General features: G+C 54.0%; 1 protein-coding gene across 1 annotated transcript in view; it reads left to right on the top strand.

The window, feature by feature from the left end:
• The window catches only part of LHX4 (LIM homeobox 4), a 45,882-nt gene extending 30,331 nt beyond the window's left edge, over positions 1–15,551 (top strand). The window contains exons 3-6 of the mRNA XM_026001067.2: positions 3,297–3,499; positions 7,868–8,022; positions 8,386–8,557; positions 10,680–15,551. Coding sequence (XP_025856852.1) covers positions 3,297–3,499; positions 7,868–8,022; positions 8,386–8,557; positions 10,680–11,074 — 925 coding nt within the window. The 3' untranslated portion in view covers positions 11,075–15,551. The remainder of the gene's footprint in view (positions 1–3,296; positions 3,500–7,867; positions 8,023–8,385; positions 8,558–10,679) is intronic.
• The last annotated feature ends 468 nt before the right edge of the window (positions 15,552–16,019 follow it).

Below are 16,019 nucleotides of genomic sequence, written 5' to 3'. Positions count from 1 at the left end.
GCGGTCCCCCCCTCACGCGGTGTCTCCTTCCCTCCCTCCGCGGCCCATCCTTCCTTGCCCACTACACGCCGGGCAGACATAAGAGGATTTCCCGTGATGCCGCCTGAGGAGGCCAGTGCTGCGGCCATTAGCAGGTCCTTCCTCGCACGTTGCGTTTGGGTCAGCTCCAGCTGCCTTCCCCCGGGAGGCCTGGCCAGAGAGAGCGCGCCCTGCACCCCGCGGGTGCCCGGGAGAGGATGCGGTACTGCCCCGAGAATCCCTCAGGAGGCGGGTGCCCAGCTCCGCCGCCCCCCAGCATCCTTCAGGTTTGCTCAGGGTGCTCAGACGCTGCCCCCCTGTGCGGCAGCCACAGCCCAGGACCAGGGCACTTGGACTTCGGCGTCCTCGGCACCGCCGTCCCCAAGGCAGTCACCCAGCCCTCCGGGCGCCGCGCCTCACGGTGACTCTGGCTGGTCCAAGCCCTGGAAGCCCTGGCACGTGTCTTCATTGCGGAGCCCCCCCCACAGGGCAGCGCCCCCCCCCACTGGCCCTGACCACAGGTCCCAGGGGTGCCCCCGGGGGGCCCGGGCTGGGGGAGCCCTGTGGGTCAAGGGGACGGGCGCAGTCTCCTCATTGAGGGTCCCACTGGCCGTGCTCCAGGGGAGAAAGGTAATAGGAGCAGCTTCCACTTACTATCAGTATAAATCCCACAATCAGGAAAATTGCTTCAATTGCTAAAAAATGCTGGTGGGAAAGTCCATTTATTTTTCATTTTTCTTGTGCACTTGCCCCCCTTACTCATGAATCAATGTCGCTATGTAGATTAAATTTATACCCCGTTATCCTTCATGGCTCTGGGGCTCTGGTGTCAACTGGGCTTCTGGTTCCTGAAAGCCGTGGTCCGCTTCCCCGTGGAGAGAGATGGTCCTCTCCAAGGGCTCCTCACTGTTCTGGAGCCTCCCTGGGCCCCCCTCCCCTCCACAAGACCACACTTGCTTTTTGGAAATCTCTCGTTCTTCTCTGGAGCTGCTTTAGCTCTAGCGTCTGCAGCAAAGGATTTGGACCCTGGACTTCTGGTGTTGCATGTTGGGAGGGTTTGCAGGGGGCATGCTGAAGGCCTGGGTTCATTTCTTTCTTTTTAAAAATTTTTATTTATTTATTCATGAGAGACAGAGAGAGAGAGAGAGAGAGGCAGAGACTCAGGCAGAGGGAGAAGCAGGCTCTTTGCAGAAGCCGGATGAGGGACCCGATCCTGGGACTCCACGACCACGCCCTGGGCCCAAGGTGGCCAAACCACTGAGCTCCCCAGGGATCCCCTCATTTCTAGCATCGGCTTTCTGAATTGGCCTGGAGAGGACGTGCAAACTGCGGGCATTTCGGAAACACATTCTAGTAACACACAGACACACACACAGGCTTCCTTTCTCTTTGTCCCCAAGCGCACACATGCACACGCCCACTCACACAAGGTAGAACTGGGTGCCTGCCTGCCTTCCTCTTTAACACGGGTTGATGTGGTTAAACGGCAGCTGTTGAAGGAGCCGGGTTTCAACTGCATTCTGGGAGGTGTAGAACTTTCTAGAACTGACAGTGTACTTTGTTCTCCATCCTCAGATTTCGGCACGTCCCTGGGCCGCCTCTGTAAAGCATGGTTAGCTGATGATATATTCATTCAACCAGTGTTAACTCTCCGTTTCTGGGTCCTGTACCCCTTGAAAATCTAATGAACCCCCCCCCCCACCGCTGTACAATTTTGAAGGACTCGGGGGCAGTTTGCAGAGTCCATCCTGAGCCGGGGGCTGGAGAACACCTGCACTGGAGGCCTGCTCCTGCGCCCCCCACCCTCCTCGCCAAATCGAGAGGCTTTCCAGGGGCTCAGGAGTCTGGGGTCCCTCTGAGCCAGTTGCCCCAGCTCCTCACAGCCCAACACCCTTCTCAGAGCTTATCTCAGAAGAGCTGTCCCCTGGGCCACACTTCTAGACCTAGAGACCCCCCTCAACTCCCTGCGTGACACCTTGTCGCTGGGCGGGGAGCTCCTGAAGTGGCAGCTGGCCGCGCCTGCTCCGGGCCCCTGGAGCCCCCCAGCAGGTATCATTACTGCATAAGAGACCCATCATTCTGCATTAATCTGGGATTCATCATGATAGCCATGACCATAATTAATTTATTTGGTATTAATGTGGATGAAATATGTACTGTCCTTTCAGGGGAAATCAGGCTGCCTATAAGCATTAGTTAAAAGGACCATTAAAATCAAACCTTCCCCAGATCCATTAGGCGAAGTCTTTCATCCTGAAGAAGATAAAGTTCTGCTGTGTGAAATGTCATGAATAATTAGGTTGATTGCTGTTTTAAACTCTGCCCCTGCCTCTCCAACCCCTCCCGCCTTCCTCCTGAAGCAGGCAAGCCTCACCTCCATGGAGCCCCCCTTCATCACCCTTGTCTACACCGGCCCCAAATTCCCCTCGGCCCTCTGCGACCACCCGTGTGGCTCTGTGCCTACGGGCGCATGGGGAAGGGGGCTTCCTCGACCCCACTGGACTCTATTTTCGCTGTGTCTGCCTCTCCCCCACTTCCGACCCTTGGCCCAGGGTGGCATGTGGCGCCTTCCTCTTGCCTCAGTGCTGGTCCAGAAAAGTATAGCCCCGGGAGAGGGCTGAGGCACCGTCGTTTGCACTGACGTCTGCAGACTCCTTGTCCCGAATGGTGCAGGGTGTGAAATGCGGACTCCTGGGCTCACGGCAGACCAGCTCAGCTCAGGGGCTGTGCGTGGGGAGGGGATGGGGGCTGCCTGGAGGGCTTCGGTGTGGGGCAGAGAGCCTTGGGAGAGCCTTGCTCTTGCTGCCGGAGTAGAGTTTCTCTAGAACTGCAGTGTCGACGCTGGCACGAGCGGTCTCCTGGCTCCCCTTGTGGGAGCACTGTCAGCTGGAGGCTCTTTGCACACTGGCCCATGAACGTGCAGTTGCCCGGTGGGGCTGGTCCTCTAGGCCTCACGGGAAAGCTGAAGACCAGCCTGCTCGAGGGGCTTGGGGGTACTGACTGGGCAGTGGGTGCCCTGGTGTGTCAGCCCTAGAAGAGGCACTGGAGACCACTGTGACCCAGCTCTTCCCCTGGTGGTTAAAGAGCCCGGGGCACAAAACACTGAGGGCGGGCGGAGATGGGAGTGGATGGTAAGCACAGGGTTGGGGGGCAGGCCCAGGCCCGGATGCCCATGGCCACCCCATGTGGGAATCGGCTGATTAGGACGTGGGGGATGGCCAGACCCCCCCCCACACACACACACCGCGCTCTCTCATCCCTTCCTGCTGCCCCAACAGGCGCTTCGGCACAAAATGCACGGCCTGCCAGCAGGGCATCCCCCCGACCCAGGTGGTGCGCAAGGCGCAGGACTTCGTCTACCACCTGCACTGCTTCGCCTGTATCATCTGTAACCGGCAGCTGGCCACGGGCGACGAGTTCTACCTCATGGAGGACGGGCGGCTGGTGTGCAAGGAGGACTACGAGACGGCCAAGCAGAACGGTAGGCCGAGGCACCCCCCTCGCGGCCCTCTCCAGGCCTCTGTCCGGGTAGCGCCCCGGGCCGGGTCCTCCTGCGTGCGCGCTGCCTGTCCCTCAGAGCCCGGCTCACACCCCGCCTGCTCTGAGGGCCCTCCCCAGGTCCCGCACCACTCCCCCCCCCCCCTTTCTCTCTGGCGGGCTTCACTGCAGCGTTAATCGGGTTAGAGGTAGAGAGCGGCCCGGCCCCTGCATTGGTCATGGCCTGTGTGTCTGGCTCCTAGCCTGGGGTGGGGCTGGGAGGGCGCCGGGGCTGCTCGCTGGTCTCCTGTCCTGCGGTGCACGTGTACCTCGGGGCCCCCACACCTCACAGGCTTGTCAGCGAGCCCAGTGCTGGCCTAAGTCGACTCCCCTTTTGGTTAACTGCGTACTGTTTCCCGTCTCAGGCTGTGGGCTTGCCGAGGGCAGGGTCTCCCCTTCCTCGTGAGGTGAGGACTCCCTGTGTCTCCCCAAGGCCCTGATACCAGTCAACCACACAGCTTCCTGCCCACCTGCCCTTCCGTCAGCCCCCTTGGGGCCCAGGCTCTACGCAGAGACCTCCACAGGGTTCCCGTCATTGTCAGGCCGCAGGGTTAACAGTGCACCTGGAAAACCTGCCCCCATGGGGGCAGCCTGGGCAGGGCCGCGGCTCTGCCCTCCAGCGCCGTGTTCTGGAGCAGCCAGGGGCCTTTCCGGGGCCTGGACAGGGCGGCGACCCCTCCCCTGTAGCCCCACCTCGGGCTCCTCACTCACAGCTGGGCGCCCAGGGGCTGTGCCCTTCACCCTGGCTCTAGATGTGGCATTTGGCACAACTCTCCCTGGGAATCTCAGATGCCCAAACTCACAAAACATCAAGGCCATTTGCCTTTGACTAGAATTTTCATCCACTCAGGGTGTTACTGCAAAGAGCAGCTCTCAACAGCTCTGGGCTTGATGGGAAAAAAAGCGACAGCAATGTCATGTGTCGTCTTCTAGATCTTTCCTGGGCCCCCCACACATGTGTTTTATAGATCTGAGACAGACATGGAGAAATAAGTATATTTTTGCTGAATAACCACAGTTTGAGGGTTTTGTGGTAGTGCGGAGGCAGAGGTATAGGGGCTGTTTTGGGGAGGCAGCTGGAGCCAAGCTTGGCTTTGGTGGGAGGTGAGCAGGACAGCACTGCAGGGGCGCCTGAGTCAGAGGCTTCCACTTTCGTCTCCCAGAACCCCCACAGCCCTGGCCTTTCAGGATGGACAGGCCTTTGGTCTCCTTTCACCTCTTTCTGGGACCTCGGCAAGCCCATTCCCAGGCTCTCTGCCTTAATGTATTCATCTACTCTGGTTCCTTAAGACTCCCTTGATGCTGCTGCTTTGGAGTCAATTATGATGTCATAGAAGATTAGGGCATCTTGTCGGGGATAAACCATCAAAGCAGATGGACTCAGAGATCCCCAGCTGCCTTTGGAACTCTGATGCCCTTCCCCAGAGATGCTAGGAATGCGCCACCTCCCTCCAGGCTGGCGGCTGCTTCTCCTCACTGGAGGCCTTTTTAGACCTGGCCTTGCATCCAGCTCTGCTGGGGATGGTTCGAGAAGAGGGGGAGACTAGCTGGGAGGCAAGAATGATGTGGAGTGAACACTCTTATCAAGGATTGTCTGTGCTGTACCAGACCTCGGTAGGACACCGGATTTGGCACCAGAGGCTGGTGGACACCTCTGCTCAGTCACTAACCTGGGGGTCCCCTGGCCAGCTGTGTAACTGGTTCAGCCTTGGCTTCTCAGCTCTGTATGGGGAGGCGGCGGGGGTAAGAGCACCTGCCTCATAGGCTGTTTCCCGAGGTTCAAATAGGATGACGCCTGTGGGGTGGATGCTGACGGAGGGTGAGGACAACGTTGAAGAGGAATGCAAACGGGGCTGAGATCTGCTTTAGGTTTTCAAGTAGTGGAGGTTACACAGTATTCCTGATCTTTCTCTTCTTTGAGATACCTGGTTCTTTTTGTTTTAATTTCTCCCGGCTGATCTAAACCTTCTTTCAGGCTTCCAGTTCCCTCCCTTGTGTTACACAAAGGACCAATATCAGCTATTTGTACCTTAGTGTGAATGATTTTGTTCATTTGTTATATCTCCCTGGATATTTGCATTTTCAATATAATGAGGTTGCATTTTATGCCAGGGACAAGTGCTAGGAGACCCTGCATAATTCAAAACCAACATATTTTAAGACTAATTTTCCCATAGGAATTAATGTAAAAAGTAGGAGGGGGGATGTATTCTGGAAGCACATAAATCCATAACTGGTGAAGTGTATCTTTGCCTTAATGCTACTTTTTATTTTCTCAGCACTATCTCTAATACCTTGCAGAATGCTCTCTCCTAAATTAACAGCCTAGGATATCGTGGTCTCGCTTGGCCTTCTTCATAGCGTTTTATCACATTTAACTTCCGTACCAAAGTTATTGATTTTTGGGTACATTTTTCAGCACGAGCACTGCCACCACTACTTAATGAATACTTGGATGACATTGTTATAGGATATAAAAAAGATTTTAAATTATAATAACAGTGAATGTTAAAATAACAGCATAATAGTCCCCATAATCGCAAGAAGAAAGTCCTGTGCACATAGACAGCAGTTCTGAACCAGTGGGCCACCGACCCAGGATGACGGCTATACCCCAGTGGCCATGGCAAAGAAAACCATTTCTAAATCATTAGGCCAGCCTATTTAAAAATTAGACAATTCTTGATGAATTTTTTTTCTGCTGGTTTCATTATTTCAAATTTTATATCTCAAGACTGTATTGATGTTTTAAAAGGGCACTATTTCCTGTTGGCATCAACGGCTGTCATGCTGTTCTCTTTACAAATATGGGCAGAAGGGATTGATTCCTTATGACAGAATTTAGAAAATTTTGGAGGTTTTCTACAGTCTCTGGCCACAGTGGCTCTGGAAGGCTCTTTGGATCCAGGGCTCCAGGGAGGGGTTGGGTGGCTGGGGTTTGAGGACAGTAATGGCTCTGAAGAAGGAAACAGCCTGAGAAGAGAGGACTGGGGACTTCATGCCCCCTCTGCCATGTGCATGACAGTGGTGTGGACTCGGCCTGCACAACTGATCCTTACAACATGTCGCCCGGCTCAGGGCAGGCTGTGTTGTCCCAGGCTTCAGAGTGGGGAGGCCACAGGCCCATGTCACTCCCTCACTCAACAAGAATGTCAAACCCAGGTCTTCTGGCTGCAAGAAACCCTTTTTAGAATTGTCATGAGAATTGTTTGCCCATAAAGTTCTCAGCTCACACCAGGCACATAGTAGGTGCTTAGCAAATGTTGGCCATTATTGATCCTCAGAGAGGGTTTTCTTGAATGGAAGGGAAAGAAAAAAGAAAGGAAGGTAGAGGTGTAGCAGAGACATGTTAAAGGACACAGGGGAGGGAACCCAGAAAACCCAGAGAGCCAGGGACGCCGTGGTGGTTTGACTGAGTGGAGGTGCCATACAGAGAGCAGACGGAAGTCTAGTGCTGGGAGAGGAGACCAAGCGTCCACACCCGCCTGTGTGCTCCTGCATGCACCGGGCGCCTCTATGCCTCTGACTGGACAAACCAGCTCTGACTACCAGGAACACCAGGCCTGTCTGCTCAGAATCCACTTGAGACTGTTGCTCGGTCAGTGGGTTGTCCTGAACACTCTTCAGACTAGTGGTTTTCAAAAAGTTTGACTATGACCCCGAGTAAGAAACTCATTTTCACCTCAGCACATATATATTCATACTGTGAACCCCAAACAACTCCTGTGAGACCATACCTGCCCTCACGTATCCCATCCCATCCCATGCAGCACATTCCCCCCCAGTTTTTAATCCACTCAATTGACAGCACAAACCCATTAGTGGGTTCTGACCTGTAGTTGGTGGACACGGCTTAGAGGACGCGTGAATGTGCAGGCCACCCCTGCTGAGCCCAAGGAGGCCACCACAAAGGGGTCTGGGAAATGAGAGGCCGTGGAGGGGAGGCGGGGCAGGGGTGTCTGGGGCAGCCCTGGCTCCTTCAGCCTCACAGCCCAGCTACTGAGGCCCGGCTGGCCTGGCAGGCCCGGCAGGGTGTTTGCCACGACAGGGAAGCCCGTGGAACTTACACCTGCAGCCTGGTGGGAGCCCCTGCGTGGCAGGGCTGGCAGGTGGCAGATGGGAGGCCAGTGAAGGGCTGTTGTCCTCACATCTCCGTGACCTGGGAAGGCCTGGGGCGAGGCCCTTCACCATTCCTCCCCTCGTCCCCGTGGCTCAGCACACGGTGGGCAAGACCGCGTGCGGAAAGGAGGGAGGGATGAGCGCCAGCTGCTCTGGGCGGGCAGAAGCCAGTAAGGAGGGCTCTTCACTGCAGATGACTCCGAGGCCGGAGCTAAGCGGCCCAGGACCACCATCACAGCCAAGCAGCTGGAGACGCTAAAGAACGCCTACAAGAACTCCCCCAAGCCCGCCCGGCACGTGAGGGAGCAGCTGTCATCGGAGACGGGCCTGGACATGAGGGTCGTCCAGGTGAGGCCCCAGCTACCCGCCCCCGGCCTCCTCTGCCCTCGTTGGGGGGTGGGGCTGGGCCTGCATCATCCTGCTGGGCTGTGGGGGGGCTGGGGTATGGATCTGCGCCCTCTGCGCTCTGCCAGGAGGAGGTGCAGGGAGCACTCTGGGGAGCTGGGCTCAGGCCCGTGACCCCAGGATGTTCGTAGAAGCAGAGAGGGAGTTCTGAGGCCCTGGGGGAAGGAGTAGTGGGCTGGGACACTCCTGGCCCTGAGCTCCACCAACGCTTCAGGGCCTGTCTTCAACTACCTGTCTTGGGGAGCCTGGGGGCCTGGGGTTTGGGGTGGACAACCCCCGAGTGTGTCCCTTTGGCTTGTGTGGCAGGTTTGGTTTCAGAACAGAAGGGCCAAGGAGAAGCGCCTGAAGAAGGACGCGGGGCGGCACCGCTGGGGGCAGTTCTATAAGAGCGTCAAGAGGAGCCGCGGAGGCAGCAAGCAGGAGAAGGAGAGCTCTGCAGAGGACTGTGGGGTTAGTGACAGTGAGCTGAGCTTCCGAGGTGAGCAGGGCTGGAGGGGCGAGGCCGAGGCCTTAGGAAAGGCCCCTGGGAAACAGTAATTCTTGACACGCAGGAGGGATCTTTCTTGAGGCCTGACGCCTGCCTCCTGAACACAGGCTCTTCCCTGCGACTTGCAGTAAAGGGTGGGGGTGGGGGAGAGGCAGTGGCCCTTTCAGGTGGGACAAGGAGGAGAAGACAAGAGAGCTCTGCTGCTGGAATGTGGAAGCTGGGTTCCCCAGGACCGTGGGCCCCAAGGCCTCCCCTCCTTTCCTGCTGACTGGGGCTCTCTCACCAGCCGTGCAGCCGGGAGCAGACAGCTGTGTCTCAGCCCCTGCCCTCAGACCCTCTCCTGCATTTCCCTCCTTTGCAGGGGCGCTGGCCTCCCTCCCGTGACCCCCTGGAGCAACCCCTTCCTCCTCTCCTGGTGGTAGGGAGGACGTGCTCAAGAGGCCCTTTGCCCCTGGGGGAAATCAATACTGTGCATGTGGGATGGGGACAGGCCTCACTTTTGAAATCCCCTCCCCCACCGCCCACGTCATCCTGTCCCCTGCACAGAAGCTTCGCAGCATGCGCTCCGTTCAGATCTGTGCATCAGCAAAATTTGCAAATCACTGCATGCTCCGGATCCGAGGTTGTTTGCAAACAGCCGTACCTGTTCTCATTTACTGAGTCCTCAGCTGTGGAAGGTCCTCTGTTGTGGGTGGACAGGAAGAGTAGTGAGCGGGGGCCCGAAATCTGGTTGCCAGTTGTGGCTCTCTCAGATTGATTTGCTTCCTCAGTTTCTGCATCTATAACTGGGGAATAATCACATCCTTGCCCATCTCAGTGGTGGCGTGGGGTTCAATGAACACGGCTGACCATGGATGTGTTTGGGTGAAGCTCAGCACAGCTGTACACTTGGAAGACATGACTGCCACCACAGGGAGCCTGCGGCCCCCACAGAGGGTCGTATGGAGTGACAGGTATAGGCAAAAGGCCAAATAATGGAGCTGAGCCTTTATCCTTCTGTCCCCTTTAAGGAGCATGAGATCTCCTTTCTTTTCCATTTTCGGGACGGAGTGGGGGGGCGGGCAGGTTGCCAGGAGTGGGTGTTGAAGTTCAGTCTGGGGAGGCTTGCTAGGAACTGCTGCATAGGCCCAGAGTGGAAACAGAAGAGGAAGTTGGTGGGGCAGAGGAAGGAACACGATGCCCCGAGAGGACTGCAGCTCACTTTAGAAGTCTGTCCTGTGGGGCCCCGGGAAGGGCTCAAGGGCCTGTGCTCACCTTCCAGTCCTGCTGGTTAGGAAAGCCACCTGATCTCATTTGAGCTGCCAAAATCCATGTCTGGGACACATGCAGGATGGTTAAGTCTTGCTTTGTAGCTCTTTTATGTTGGGTGCACGTGGGACCCCCGGTTGACCCGTCATGGGTCTCTCTGGGTAATTCTATAACACTTTATTTTTTAAGACTAAAACTGCTTGCCTCTGTTGGAGAGATGAGTTCTTCTAGGTAGCACAGATTCCATTAGAAACCCTTAATGAAATTCTTCAAGAAACAAGAAGGTCCATTTGCCTTAATCCAGTCAATACTTTGTCCCCGGTGAAGAGCTTATTCGATAGAGAAACCAAGTCTTTCAGTATTGAACCCGCTTTTCCAGGTAGACCAGAAGGATTTTGTATACATGCCTTAGAGTGGTCCTCAGCTACCCTTAGCACACGGGCCTGTTTCTTTCCCAACCAGTAAAACCAAGGACTTTTCTCAGCCTGAAAGCTTTCAGATTAAATCTTGTCAGCACGTAGTTTCCATTTGTGAGGTTGGTAACGTATGAGCCACAAACCTCAGGCATTCATATTCTTTAGCAGAGCCATTTTAGTACATGAGCCACATGGGGCCAACAAACTTACCAGACATCTGTCCAGCCTTCCGGGATCTGCATTCAGTCTCTGCAGGTGTTTCTTCTGTTTTTCCCTTGATGCGGGTCAGTCTCTGGATGCCAGGTTGACGTGTCTGACTCATGCATAGGCAGCGAGGCAGCTGCCATCCTTGGGCTTCTTTCTTGGTCATGTGTATTCCTAGGTTGTGAAGAACAGGGACCACTGGAGTCCTGGCGGCTGACAATAAATCTCCGTTCTTTTGTCCACAGAGGATCAAATTCTCTCAGAACTTGGCCACACCAATAGGATTTATGGCAACGTGGGGGACGTTACAGGCGGACAGTTAATGAATGGGAGCTTCTCCATGGACGGGACAGGACAATCCTATCAGGACTTGAGGGATGGGAGCCCCTATGGAATCCCCCAGTCTCCCTCCTCCATATCGTCCCTGCCATCCCACGCTCCTTTGCTCAATGGGCTGGATTACACGGTGGACAGTAATTTGGGCATCATTGCGCATGCAGGGCAGGGAGTCAGCCAGACGCTGAGAGCCATGGCTGGGGGACCCACCTCTGACATCTCCACAGGAAGCAGTGTAGGCTATCCCGACTTTCCAACTAGCCCAGCCTCTTGGCTCGATGAAATGGATCATCCTCCTTTTTAAACATCTCTCCTCCCCACCCTACCCGTCCTGGCTTGAGAGAATATCTTCAAGGATCAAAAGAGACTTGCCTTTTAAGGATCAAAAGTGCACCAATGTGAATTTCCATTATTTTCAATGGAAGTCCTCCGCTGATCCCTAGGTGGTCGAGAGACCACGCTAGGGCCTTGTCATCCTGGGGAAGTAGTGGGAAGGCGGCCTCCTCCCAGAACACAGCACAGGGGCGCAGAGCCTAGAGCGCTAGGGTGCTGCTTGGTGGCTTCCTACCCCCGTCCTGCTTACAGGCTTTGGCTGCTCGGTGCTTGGTGGCACGAGGTGACGGTCAGGCCACCTTGGCCTTTGGGAACTCTGCTCCGACGGGTGTGTCTCATGAGATGCCTCCTGAACCACTGCTCTCTCCAGAACTGAGATTCCTGAGGTAGAGGCATCATGGCCCTTGAGTATAATAAAAGTGATTTCTGGACCACCCTATTGAACGCTCATTTTGAAAATAAAAAATCACTTATTAAAGGTCAGTGAAAACTTTGATGGCCACCGTTTGATATTAAAAATGTCCCCTTCTTTTTTTTTTTTTTTTGCTGTGAAAAATATGACTTCTTCCCTGCCCAGAAGTACAAGCCAGACGATATTTGTCAGTTTGGGTTTTTAAGAAATCCTGTCCCTCTCACTGAATCCCTGATGGCAAGAAGTGGTTTTCCTTGCAGGTGACTCAGGCTGGAGCTGAGTGGCCCTGGACCATCAGAGCGACGGCCCGACGAGTCCCCTTGGTGCACAGTGTGCCTTTTTAATTTGCTCCCTATCATTCATTCCACAAGACAGGCTGTGGGTCGCAAAGGGATCAAAGCTAAAATGCGGAGAGAACAGAACGACAATCAGTGCACTCGGGCAGGTGCGCCGGGACTCTAACCGTGCCCGCCGCTAGCTTAGCCGTGGGCAGACGTGCCTCCCGAGCTCCCCATCCCGCGGGCTGAGATGATACCACGTTGGTCTAGGTGAGCTCGCGAGCCCATCCCGCCGGCAGCCAGCCCTCCCCAGCCCTTTACAAACGAGAGCTTTCTCTGGGGTAGCTGACTCAGCGGGACAGCGCTGGTCTCTTCCCAAAACTAGTAATGCTTTCTGGCCTAGCTTGGTTGGAAGGAAGCCCTAGGGAGCAGCCCCGAGATGGTGCGAAGTGTTCGGAGCATTGGCGGGCTGCAGCTCCCAGGCTCTGCGGCCCCAGAGGCAGCGCTCCCCAGCCAGTGGCTGCGAAGACCCTCGGCTTGCAGGCTGGCTCTAGCCCCTCACCCAGCTGGAGGCGCCCCCCACCCCCCACCCCGCGCAGACCCCACGGCCGGGGAGAGGCCATGCTGAGCAGGTGGTGCAGCAGGGAGTTCTCCACGAGCACGCAGTGGTTAGCCAGGCGGGCCTTCGGCCGGTCCCCTTGGGAGATGGTGGTTCGCTTCTTGCTGCCTCCATTCTCTTCAACAGGATCAGAGAGTAGGAGAGGGTAAGTAGGCATTGCCTTTCCTTCACGTGAGGTGATGAGGCCACAGATCCTGAGGGGCCTCCCTTCTGTGAATGCTTCGTCACCTTTGAGGACCACGAGATTTAGGCACGTGCTGGGCGGGCTAAAGGAAGACACAAAACACTTCCGCTGTGGCCACTGCATCTACCATAACCTCCTTTACAGGACTAAACTGAGGTCAGGCAACCTTCTTTAAAACACGTAAGTCAGTAGAGTCCTGGCATCAGCCTTCGGGCCACCTTTGCTCTGATCGGTTTGGATTGTACCCTTATTTTTTGGTGTGCTGCAATTGCTGTGATTTTTGCTTGGAGAGTCCACAAATGTAGACTTCTTAAGGCTCCAGGTGTAGGGATGGTGGTGTGTTACACCCAGCCAGTTGGCTACTATTCCCCAATAGTGCCACACTGGGAATGAGGGCGGGGCACGAGTGTAAGACGAGAAGCCACACGAAGGAAAGGAAGACCAGCTGTCTTTTAGGAGGACAGCTGCTTATACACGCTAGTCTCAGCAGGCTGCTCACCCTACGCAGGAGAAAGGGTAGGGCAGTGAACCAGTTGCAAACTGTCCCACCCAGCCCAGTCTTGCGGGTTTTGACTCTTTGGCCTCGTATCTCATGAGACCTCAGAGGACCTTCATGTTTTGGGGGATTACGGTGCAGCTGGGGGAAGACTCTCTAGGGAGCCATTCCCGCTAAGCTTGGCACTGTTTTTTTTAAGAGCAGCTGAAGGTCACCTGTTTTAGTTTCTGTACGTAACTTCCTCATGCTCACTCCTGATTCAATGGTGGGAGACTGGGAGGCTGTCCCTATTCCCACTAGTGACAGAGGTCTCTTGCGACACTCAGTGAGCGGTGCAGTCGGTGGCTGTCGTAGCCTCTTTGGTTTCGGAGGGGTTGGTTGGCTTGCAGAGCCCTGGCGAGAGCACTGGCCAGAAAGCCAGTGGGGGGAGCTTGAAGGAAGTTCCCTAATCCTCGGGCCCAGAAAGCAGCAAACACTGGTGCCTCATTTAGAAGTACAGCCGCAAGAGGCCTCGGATTCGAAGTGGATCGTCTTGCCAGTGAGGTTAGCACACGGATAGGCCAGTGGCATCCAGGAGCCACAACATGCCAAGACTTCCTTGGCTCTTCTGTGGTTCAGTGAGGGAGAATAGAACGTCACCTTGAGATTCTCTTCAAGGCACTCCTCTATTCCTCATCACAGTGATAGTCTAATATTATGGTGTTAGTCTGTTACTGAGGTATAAGGTGCTACATGGGAGCTGTTCCCTCCTTACTAAAACAATATGGGTGAATTTTGGAAAACGAAATGAGAACTTCTAGAGGCATTTACAATATTTGGATTTGTCTTTGGCTCTAAGAGGGCAATTAACTAGCAACCATTTTCTGCTGTGCCCGGCTGATAGATCTTAGGAGTAGATCTTAGGATCTTAGGGTAGGAGGCTTCTGAATCCAGGAGTCAAGTTAAAGACAAAAAGAAAAAAACTCCCAAAGTTTCCAGGGGTAACTAGTATGAACAAAAATGGGACCTGAGCAGCTGTAGGAGAATCTACATTTGTTGAGAAGTAGGAAAAGCATAGAGGAACTACCAAATCCAGGGGCTCAGCCAGCCCTCTAGGTGAATCGCACTGCTGGGGAGCCTGGCTCCTTTCGGGGACTTGCTGTGCAACTCGAGGCAAACTGCTGTCCATCTTTGTGCTTTCTCTTTCCTGCCCCATCTGGTAGTTACGAAAATAACGTAAAAGGAAAACCAACTACCATACTGATAACATTATTCCTGCAAACTAGGACGGTGAAACATCAGGGAAAGAGAACGAGACCTAAAACAAGCATTTGGGAGTGTCTTTAAAACTTGGTCATTTTTGTTTTTGTTTTCTTGCCAGTGTAAAACATGAAATCTAGTAGGATCACTGGGGCCATTAGGTCTGCATAATTACGTTCACACTGCAAAAAGTGTGAGAGATCTGTAGAACAAAAGACATGAATGTCTCTGAAGCTCCAGCTGGTTATTCTGAAATGACTGCCTCCTTGCAGGAGGGGCTTCAGGGCTCCGGCTTAGCAGAAGTGCTCCATGACGGTGCTCCAACTGGTGTCCATGCTCCCATGGAACCCCTCCCACGCACCACTACTGACAACCCGGTTATAACCGTGGAGATGATGACCATACCTCCTCAGCCAGCAGGGTCTGGAAGGACTGAGGAGGCTCATTTTTAAACATTGCACTTTAAAAATTGGAAACCGTGAGATGAAGAAAAATTCAATTAAGCGGAAATGAGTTTTGTTTTATTGGCTGCTGCTGACGGGCTCTGGGCATGCTGAAAGCTAAATAAAAAGCACATCACTGGCTCTCTCTTTCTTGGATTGGTCAATTGGCCCTTTTTGCAGTAGTTGCTCCAACTGCTCTAACATGGGGACTGGAGCCAAAAAGAGAGAGCACGGCAAAGCCATCCCATCCACACACTGCTTGGTAGGACCCCACGGAAAGCACAGTTTCATGCTGCTAGCTCTGGTGAGGAGACAGCTGCAGGTTTGGGAGGTGTGCCAAGCATTCCTTTCCTTAGGGAGGCAGAGCACAGGTGGACAGAGAAGGACACCCCCACTCGCGTCTGCTGCCCACCTAGAGACAAGAATCATTTGTACTTCCCCACTTGAGGACTGTGTTCAGCCAATCACGTGGGTTCAGGGCTGCAGGGCCCCAGAAGCTGCTCTGAACTTGCATTCAGACCTCAAAGCCCCAGATCCCCTACATTCTGGATTGTTGCCCTCACCCTTTGCAGTGTAAATTTTGTACAGTTAAAAAGAAATGAAGTCTCATTTCCTGGGGGAAAAAAAAAGAAAAAAAAAAAGGGACCCACCCATCCTTATTTATTGCCATGTGACTTTGGAACACAGAAGCTGGTGCGTTTGTTTGTATATGCCTCCTGTGTGTTGGCATGAGATGTGTATGGTAAAATTATGTCAAATAAATATGGAAATTCTTTAGAAGCTGATGTGTCCTGCTTTTCATTTTGGTTCTCTGGATGTTTTTTTCTCTTGATATAATTAGAACAAAAAGCTAAGCTGACATGGGATCCTTTCACCACCAGAAGGAAACCCAAAATACAACTCTGAATGCCAGAACTACTCACAACCACGAACACCAGCTCAATAATGGTTGTTTGATTAGAGGAAGTGCTCTGGCTTATAGCAATTTTCTGGAGCCCGATCCTTTGCTCGGAAACTTAGAGGGTGGGCAGAGAAGACCCACTGACCACATAATCTTAGTTAATGTTTGTCCTGTTGTATTTTTAAAGTCCTTCACACTTAAACATTTTCTCCCTAGAGAAAGTACGTGCAAACATCTGTATTTGGGTGAGGGGTGGACAGGGGGATAGAAACACCTCATCAGACTCATCAGGGCTCCTTGACATGCTTTTCTAGAAAAAAAAATCTTCATTCAGATTTCTCCTC

The sequence above is a fragment of the Vulpes vulpes genome, chromosome 13 (genome assembly GCF_048418805.1).
Source record: "Vulpes vulpes isolate BD-2025 chromosome 13, VulVul3, whole genome shotgun sequence".
Lineage (NCBI taxonomy): Eukaryota > Metazoa > Chordata > Mammalia > Carnivora > Canidae > Vulpes > Vulpes vulpes.
The sequence above is the reverse complement of the archived record's forward strand: the minus strand, read 5'-3'. Positions and strand labels throughout refer to the sequence as shown.